We start from the raw sequence: 9936 nt of genomic DNA on the forward strand, positions 1-9936 counted from the left end.
GCACTTTAGCTAGATTTTTTAGAACTTTGTAAAATGGGCGAAACCCACTCGGGGTTCGGAGGGCACTGATCCCCGGGGATCTTGGCTGTCAGTCAAATCTACTCCACAAATTTAGCTGCCACCTGGGAGTTCTCTGGCTTCCCAGCTACAGGAGGCAAGAGAAGAGATGGGACACACGGGGGTGGCGGGGGGGAGAAGGGGAACGCGTTAGCATCCAGTGGAAGCTAAGTCCCGCCAGTTATGACCTTTGGATACAGGAGTTTTGACTCAATAATCCTTCATGGGAAAACGGATAAACAAACTCTGGCGTATTCATATAATAAAAATAACGCAATAAATGAAAGAACCCAGATACAGAGTGGCATCTATATGATGCCATTTATGTACAGTTCTAAAACAGGAAAAACCAATGGTGAAAAAAATTTTCAGAAAGTGATTGACTTTGGGGTAAGAATTGACTGGGAAGAGAAACTAGGGAATTTTCAGGGGTGATGGTAATGATCTAGATTCACCTTGTTTAAAAAAAAAAAAAAGCCATTATTAGGGATAGAGCCGCTAACAATACCTGAACTCACTAATCCATCGTAACATCATCTCCCTGTGAGATGCATAGGAAGTACAAAGCTTCACTCATTGCCAAAAATTGAACCTGATCAAGTCTCAAGATGTAAATACCAGTTGATAGGAAATATGGAGAGTAGTAGGAACATGATAATAAATAAATATCATAGGAACGAAACCTACTATATCCAAAATACAGGAAATAGGGATGCCTGGGTGGCTCAATTGGTTTGCGTGGGACTCTTCATTTCAGCTCAGCTTATGATCATAGGGTGGTCGCATCTGGCTCCATGCTGGGCATAGAGTCTGCTTAAGATTTGCTCTCTCCAGGGCTCCTGGGTGGCACAGCAGTTAAGCGTCTGCCTTCGGCTCAGGGCGTGATCCCGGCGTGATGGGATTGAGCCCCACATCAGGCTCTTCTGCTATGAGCCTGCTTCTTCCTCTCCCACTCCCCCTGCTTGTGTTCCCTCTCTCGCTGGCTGTCTCTCTGTCGAATAAATAAATAAAATCTTAAAAAAAAAAAAAAGATTTGCGCTCTCCCTCTTCTTCTGCCCCTCCACCTGCGCACGCTCTCTCTCAATAAAGTTTTTTTTAAATATAGAAAATATATGGGTCAAATAACCTGTAAAATAGGGGAATAACATAGAAAGGAAAACCACTTTAGAATATAAGACACTTCTGGGACATGGCCGCATCATGCAATGTTGCAATGTGTGGACATTGTTTGGATCCTAATTCTAAGAAATCAACCATAAAAGTAATTTATGAAATAGTAAGAGAATATGATCAGGATATTAACTGATACTAATTACTAAAACGTTTAAAGTATAGTAATGGCTTATGTGTCTGTTTTAAAGGAGTTCAGAGGGCACTGGGGTGGCTCAGTCAGTTGATCATCTGACTCTTGATTTTGGCTCGGGTCATGGTCTTGGGGTTGTGGGATTGAGCCCCACATCAGGCTCTGCTCAGCATGGGGTCTGTCCCTCCTCTTCTCCCCTCCCCACTCTCTCTAAAAAATAAATAAATAAAATCTTAAAAAAAAAAAAAAAAAAGGAGTTTGGGGTGCCTGGCTGGCTCAGTCAGAAGAGCGTGTGATTCTTGATCCCAGGATCCTCCATTCAATCTCCACTTTGTGTGTAGAGATTACTAAAATTAATAAACTTTCAAAAAATAAAAGGGAGTTCTTATCTCTTTCAGATACATAAGTATTTACAGATGAAATAATATGAAGTACATAGGATTTGCTTTATTTTTTTTTTTTAGAGATTTTATTTGTCAGAGAGAGAGAGAGGGAGAGCGAGCACACAAGCAGGGGGAGTGGCAGGCAGAGGGAGAAGCAGGCTCCCTGCTGAGCACGGAGCCCAATGCAGGGACTCTATCCCAGGACCCCGGGATCGTGGGCTGAGCCGAAGGCAGGCACTTAAACCGACCGAGCCACCCAGGCATCCCACAGGATTTGCTTTAAAATAAGCCAGGGGGAGCTGTGGGGCAAGTATGCGAGACAATGAAAAAAGATTGGCCATTTGTTAAAATGTTAGAGCTGAGCAATGTGTACAGAGGGGTTCATTGCATTACAATATTATCCCTACTTTCCTGTGCTTGAAAAATCCTATAATACAAGATTAAGCAAAAAACAAACAAGAAACTTTTGTGCCCACACTGGGCTTCAAGAGCTTACCTGGCGGTGTTTCATACTAAGCTCTTTTTTTTTTTAAACAATTTTTTTAAAATTAAGATTTTTATTTATTTATTTGACAGAGACAGCCAGCGAGAGAGGGAGCACAAGCAGGGGGAGTGGGAGAGGAAGAAGCAGGCTCCTAGCAGAGGAGCCTGACGTGGGGCTCAATCCTAGAACGCTGGGATCACACCCTGAGCCGAAGGCAGACGCTTAACAACTGCGCCACCCAGACGTCCCTATACTAACCTCTTTCTGCCACCTCCCCGTTAGATCAAATCTCAGCTGCAGAGAGGTGGAAACTGCCCTGAGCAAATTGGTGACACATAGACCCTTCAAGGCACAGGGACTTAAGCGTCTTGTTTGTAGTTTGCTAGCCTTTTGAGCTTGGCCCCAAGGTTGCCAGGAGGTGTCCATTCCGCCCACAGCCACTTTATCTCCAGTTTAGGCAGGGCCGTGTCAACTGTTGCTTCCTCCACCAGACCCTGCACCTATGCCCCAAATGCAGCTCACCTCATGCGTTGTGACGTCAATGTCTTTCATCCTATCATGAAACAGGACTGCCTAGGGATAAGGCACCATAGAGTCCTATGACCCTAGCCCTGTGGAACACAGGCTGGGTGAACCCTTCAGCCGCCTTTCCAGCTTGGGTTGGGTAAGGGGGTGCACTTTCCCAAAACACTGCAGTGCTGGTGAGTTAGGACCTAGACATGCTGACAAAAAAAGCAGGAACGGGGCACCTGAGTGGCTCAGTGGGTTAAGCCTCCGACTCTTGGTTTCAGATCAGGTCATGATCTCATGAGTTGTGAGATCCAGATGCGAGTTGGGGGGGGTGTCCTTGCTCAGCGGGGAGTCTGCTTGAAGATTCTTTCTTCTGCCCCTCCTCCAACTCACTGGAGCACTCTCTCTCAAATAAATAAAAGTCTTTAAAAAGGAATAAAGCAGGAACAGGTCAACCTGGAGGAAGCTTAGGTCTTGTTGGCTCAGGTCTGGATGGGTAGACTGGCAAAGGTAAAAGGCAGGACTCTGCCATTCTGGACCGGCTGATTGGTGAGCTGCTCCAACCATTTCTTTACTCAACCAATATTGAAATCTATGTTAGGAGCTGAAACTACAGCAATGAACAGCCAGGTCTCCTGTCCCCATTGGCAAGTACATGATGACAAACAATACAGTAGTAATCTACTTCAAATGCCAGGGAATATTAAATACGGTGCGGTGCTAGAGGATGAAGGGAGTTGCTTTAGACTGGGTGATTAGGGAAAGCCTAGGAAAGTAACATACAATCTGAGGCTTGAGTGACATGGAACTGGCCCTGTGAAAATCTGGACACAAAGAACCAATAGGTACAAAACCTTAGATTGGCATTTACAAAACTGGAAAAAAGATTCAAGCTTGGTGTGCAATAGGATGGTAGGGGATGAGGTAAATGAAAAACATATGAAAGCTTTTTAACAACAGCTTCTAATTTTCCATAGCCCACTGGGGAAAGGGCATAGTCAAATGATATGCAGGAGTTAAAAATTAGTCAAATAGCATCTTCTACCTCTTAAAATGACCAAAGGGTTCTAATGGCAAATTACCGTATTTTTTAAATCATAAAAATACTGATAGTGTCATGATAGTAACAGAGCAGGGAGAACAGGGCCTTATGTGCCCACTGCTGTCAGCACCTGGAGTCTCTTAACTTTGGCCTGTGATAGGGCCTTGCCATTCATATTGAACAAATGCCCAAGTTAACAGTAATCAATGATATTGTAATTGCTATTAATGATATTTAAAATAGCAATGAGATTCACCAACAGACTCAATGACAGGTTTGGAAAATCAATTATTTTCATCAAACATCCTGCATATATTTAAATTCTGAATAACCAGTTTTTTTCTAGTGACTTGTTAAAATGAGGCATGGCTGAAAACTGTCCTCAGCTCTGTTGCTTGCCACGTGTCTCATTCTGCTTGTCTATTGATCATCACTTTCTGGTTATAATGAAGTAGCTCTAAAACAATCAGTAAATTAAGGGGCCTATTATCCATTCTGGCCCACATCACAGTTCCCTTGGAAAAATCTGGTAACAACTCTAAAATTAGATGTTATTCAAGCTTTTCAAAGTAGCTAGAGATTATGCTGAGGGCCCTAACGCCTTTGCCTGCTGTGTGTGTGTGTTTTTTTTTTGGGGGGGAGGGGGTCAATCCCCCATACTCCAATCTCTTTCAAAGCCCCAGCAACTGAAGCAAAGAAGAGCCGCTTTAGACCAGGCGATCGGGGAAGGCCTAACGTCCCAATCCTTAGCTGTCAAAATCTATTACTAAGCAGGGTGAACTGCACAGGGCCCTTTGTTGGGAACTCCTCAGGCTCCATCTCTCTCCCAGTGTTTAAGGACAAGGGACCCTTTGTCTCTTTCTCTCCCTCACTCTCCAGGTTCACAGGTAAACCCTCCCACCCCAGAGAGCACCAACCGACACAAACTGCTACATTTTACTTTATTTTTGCACATAATGAAAACAATCAATTGACTAAGCAGTTCCAGAACTATTAGTGTTCATTATTCCAGAAGTAAATGAGGTCAGAAGGCAAACTTTTCATTTTTTTCCCCAAACATATATTGCAAGTATCACAGAAAGTCCTAACAACACATGCAACACGGGCTGGCTTCAACATACAGAGAGCCCAAGCAAGAAGGGTGAGTGCCAAAGATCCATGTGGGTCAGACCAGGCAGGAGCAGTGCTCCAGGACGCTAGAATCTTCCCAGCCAGTCCTTAACCCTGCCCTTCCATACACACATCCGCCCTGTGAAGTTCACTGCCTTTTGTCAGATTCAAATCGGAGCAGCTCTTTCCTCCCGCATTCCAGGCTCATCATTTCCTCCCATCCCAAGGTGGATAATCCATACACAGAAGTCCAGGCAGCTCCAAATATACTCTCCCAGCTCTGTTTCACTTGGCATCTCCACAAGCCATGCTCCAGCTCAAATTCTGTACAGGAAGTTCCCATTGCTATCGAAGAACTCTCGCCCCCTCTGGACTACTTTGCTGCTGAAGTTCTGATCACCCAGCTCCTGTGCCTTCAAATCTTCCAGTTTGTCACTTGGCAATCCACAACCATCAGTTCCTCTCTTGCCCGCACCGTCACTGGTGGAGTACTTCTGCAGCTCTCGCTGATGACCCAGGGCTGCTGCAACAGGCATGGAGCGCTCCTCCTCCAGGACCTGGATTCCTTTATTCCCTCCCTTCTGTCTCCTTGGTGTATTTGTACCGCAAGTGTTTGATTCTATCACGTGCAAAGCTGGGCTGTAACCCCAGCCCTTGAAGGAGGATTCACCCCTTGGCCTCAACAAAGAGCCTGATCCAGAGTGGTTTGTCGAGAGCGACTTCAAGGTATCCCCAGAGCTGGGGAGCTGCTGGAGTGAGTGGGCAAGCCCAGCTTTCTTAAGCACTTTTTGATCCTGCTTCAGTTTCTGCTCCAACGTGGGTACAAACTTGCTTTTTAAAACCCTTCGGATCACATCAGTGCTGACACCAAAGCCTTCAGCTAATCTAGGAACTGACCAAGACTCTGCAAATTCTTTATGTAAAAACCTATGGGAAAAAGGAGCGGGTTTTCAAGTTGTGAGGAGTCTGTTATCAAAGAAGCCAACTGATAATACTAATGATATTTACGTTGAAAAGAAGAGGGCTCAGAAAAACTGCAAACATAGCTTGTATCTAGTGCCACTAAAGGGCTGTATTCCATTCCTGTGTGCCAACAGCAACACCCAACCACTCTTAAGTCACTTTATTTCCATCAACTAAACTCCTCCCACTGTGCACCAGGCCCCAGGTAGATCCTGGGAGTTCATGAAGACTGTCCTTCCTTTCAAAGAACGTACAATCTGGTCGTGGAGACAGATATATTAACACATACAACACCACTATAAGTTCTAGCAGAGGATGCTGTCAGAACACCTGGGAGACCCAGAGACAGGATATCACAACACCTGTGGCGTGGCAGGGGAATTGCTTCAGAAGTCCACCTATAGCTGGTCTGAACGGATGAAGGTACTAAGCTGGCAGAGGGAAGGAGAGGAAGAAGAGATCAAAGGTATTGATGATAGAGAGCACAGCATGTAAAACGCAGAGCAGCACATCACCATGGCAATAATCCAACCTGTCTAACGGTGAGGACAGGAACAAGATCATGTCATGCTTACAGAGTCTCGTGTTCACCCCAAAACAACAGTGAACCAAGGAAGGATTTTTAAGTGGGTGTATTCAAAAATAGCAGAATTGCAATTCGGGACATGCAAGCTATGGCAAATCATAAGCAGGTCCAGGAAGGATTTTAAGCAGTGGAATGCCACAAGCAGCTTTTCACTTTGAAGCTCAATCCAGGAGTAGTTTTCGGTGGCAGGACTAGAGATGGAAAAATCGGTCAAGAGGCTGTCCTGGTAATCCAGGCCATCTGAACTGCGGCAGTTGCAATGAAAGCAGAAAAAGGAACAGTGCTGAGAACTGTTGCAGGAAGGCCAAATGGTAGAACTTGGTAAGGACTAAATATTGGGGGAAGTAGGCAGAGATTCAGGCTTTCAGCTTGAGTGACTGGTGGGACCATTCAGGGGTAGAGTGAAAACAGGAGCAAAATGAAGTCAACAGGGAACAGTGATACATCTTCTTTTGTTACACTGAGTTTGCTATTTTATTACGTTGCGTTTGAAAAACGTGAGACATCCGAACAGAGATGGTCTAGTGCATGGCTGAATATATACAGGTCAGAAGAAAAACGTGGACTGGAGATGACAGATTCGGAAGTCAAAAGCGAAGAGCAGGGGTGGTTGAAGCCACATGAATGACGTAGGTGGAGATAAAATGACCAAGGACACAACTCTTAAAAACAGCAGTATTTATTTATTTAAAATATTTTATTTATTTATTTAACAGAGAGAGAGACAGCTAGCGAGAGAGGGAACACAGGCAGGGGGAGTGGGAGAGGAAGAAGCAGGCTCCCAGCAGAGGAGCCTGATGGGGGGGCTCGATCCCAGAACTCTGGGATCACGCCCTGAGCCGGAGGCAGACGCTTAACGACTGAGCCACCCAGGTGCCCCCAAACAGCAGTATTTAAGATAAAGGAGGAACAAGGAGAGCCCAGGAAGGAAAGTGAGAAAAGGAGCCCTAGAAATAGAAGTGACTAGTACCCTGGGTCAAAGGAGAAGAGAATTTCAAGAAAACACACTACAAGATCAAATGTTGCAGAAATATTAGAGAGGCTAGAGACTAGAGTGTCAGGAATGCCTAGCAGGGAGGAAGTCACTGGTAAGATTTGTGGACAACGGTTTCACTGTTGTGACAAAACAAATAAGAAGGATAGGCAGCCAGGAAGAACTAGCTTGGAACAAAAGGATGAGGGAGAACCTGAAGCTGACAGATGTAGGTCTCTGAGGAATTAGGTACGACTATGACCTAGTGCAAAACATTGGTCCTAGACAAGTAAAGGGCTACCACTTCCCCTCATTTGTAAATATTGAGAATGGGAAATTAAGAGGAAGACCAAGAAGCTTTAAAGGGCTCTTAACTAATGATCAGTTTTTTCTTTGAAGTAAAAGGATATCTATTAACCACGAAAAGGGAGGTGACAGGAAGATCTGGAAAAGCTGTTGTTTAAGAGGGAAAAGGAGGATGACACAAGAGAGGTGCTAGGCTCACAGAATCTCCCTGCTCTACAGAATCCCCTTCTAAGTGTCAACTTCAGAGCCATTCTGATGGGAATGGAAAAGGACACATAACTTATGGAAGCCTACTTAGCAATATTTATCAAAATGCAAATCCATTTGCCCTGGCACCCAGCAACTCTACTTCCGGGAATGTACACAACAAATATACCCAGCAGATATGTGGGATACTGTGTACAGCCACTAGAGCACTATCTGTGACAGAAAGTGAATGGGAATGACCCAAATACACATCATGAAAGACTGGATTACTGGGACGCCTGGCTGGCTTAGTCAGTAAAGCATGCAACTCTTGATCTCAGGGTTGTGAGTTCGAGCCCTGCGTTGGATATACAGATTATTTGATAAAATCTTAAAAAAAAAACAACAAAAAGAAATATGTGAAAAAGGAAAAGTGTAGAACAGTATTTACAGTATTGTGATTAAGGAAATGAAAATTAAAATCTATATTCATACTCGTATTTGCATAAGGAGACCTGGAAAAAGGCACAAAAATAGTTCCACAGGAGCCTGGCTGGGATTAAAACTTTTCAATGTGTATACCACATTATACTGTTCTAATTTTGAACCGTATGTAATGTATTGTCTATTCAAAACAACAAACATAAAACTTAAAAAGGATCTCTAAGATTTTTAAGATACGGATTTTCTCTTCCGAAAAATGTACATCACCATGGAAGCCCCCATCCCTGACCTTAGCTTAAAAACGTCACGATCTACGATTCTGAGGTTAAATGATGTGATGTCTTGCAGCTTACTATTTTAAAATTTCAGCAAAAACGAACCGTGTCCTAATGTTAAGAACTATTAAATTTAGATGACGAGCTTACGGAAATTCGTTATATTACTCTACTTGCCATTTAGAAATCTTAAATGATAAGAAAGTAAAATATAAAAATAACGTTCTAGGCCCCCGTGTCCGTCACTTCTCATCACAGCAGATCCAAACTACAGCGAGTCTTACCGGATCTGCTCCAAGGCTGCCCACGTCAGGGTCCTGGGCGGGGCACCCGGCGCCTCCATTTGCCTCCGAATTTTCTGGAACCGGGCGGCTTTTTTCTGTCGTTTCAGGGTGCTGCGGGAGAGAACCAATGGCAGAAGCCATGCGTGGGAGCAAAACAGGTGGCTGAAGAGCCTCAGCCTAAATCACAAAGAGCCCAGCCCTCTTCTCTTTGTTTGCAAGGGCAACCAAGCCATGTGTGTTGGCTCAGACCTGCTCCGTACACCTCCCAGAAATCTAATACCTAACACAGCCCGTAAACATGCCGAACTTTCTAAACGGGTGATGAAATACGTCACTGGTAAAGAAAGCTGTGGTCCCAAAGGAGCCGCACGCCTGCCCCTGCGCCCCTGACAACGGGTAAAAAACAAGGGCTGCGGCGAACGCGGCGGCACGACGCCGGGCTCCAAGGGGGAGCGGCCTGGAGCGCCGGGGCGCGATGCCCTGCTTCAGGCTGAGGGCCCGGGAAGGAGCCGGTACCTCTCCACCTCCTGCAGCTCCCGCTCCTCCGGTTCCCAGTCGGAATCGGGGTCCGGCTCGCGGCCAAGAAAGCCGGGGTCTGCCACCCCCCGGGTCGCAAACCCACAGCGAGCGACGGCAGCACGGACACGCCCGCCCAGCAAGAGGCTCAGAGTAAGCGCCATATCGACAACGGCCTCCACCACCCCGAAACGCGCAGTACCGGAAGCGTGAGGGCGGGGCGGAAGTGGAGGGGCAGGCCGGAAGCAGGGATAGTCGCGCGTTTTTCCGGCTTCCGGCCGAGGGCAGGATATCTGGGCTTGAACCCGTGCGCGGTCTACGCTTCCTGGCTGTGAATGTGGAGAGTATTGAGCTTGAAAAGCAAGGGCCGGAAGGAGGTAGAGGACGCTCCTGCAAAACGCCAAAAACTTTAATAAAAAGACGGATTCATTTGCCAAGAGCCGCCCCTCCGCCCCAACGGTTGCCCAGGCAGGCCTGTCTCCGCCACCGCGGCGGAAAGGGCTTCCCCTCGACG

The 9936-nt window shown here is 45.9% G+C and overlaps 1 protein-coding gene across 1 annotated transcript; it reads right to left on the reverse strand.

Annotated features, from left to right (window-relative positions):
• Positions 1 to 4703: 4703 nt before the first annotated feature.
• Positions 4704 to 9631, reverse strand: NGRN (neugrin, neurite outgrowth associated). The gene is made up of 3 exons (XM_045813053.2): positions 9423 to 9631; positions 8907 to 9017; positions 4704 to 5816 (listed from the first exon to the last, which is right to left on the reverse strand). Exons 1-3 carry the CDS (start codon positions 9584 to 9586, stop codon positions 5207 to 5209), a joined length of 885 nt encoding a protein of 294 aa, XP_045669009.2. The 5' UTR covers positions 9587 to 9631; the 3' UTR covers positions 4704 to 5206.
• Between the last annotated feature and the right edge of the window lie 305 nt (positions 9632 to 9936).

This window comes from Ursus americanus, chromosome 28 (genome assembly GCF_024610735.1).
Source record: "Ursus americanus isolate L20-20 chromosome 28, mUrsAme1.1.p, whole genome shotgun sequence".
NCBI lineage: Eukaryota > Metazoa > Chordata > Mammalia > Carnivora > Ursidae > Ursus > Ursus americanus.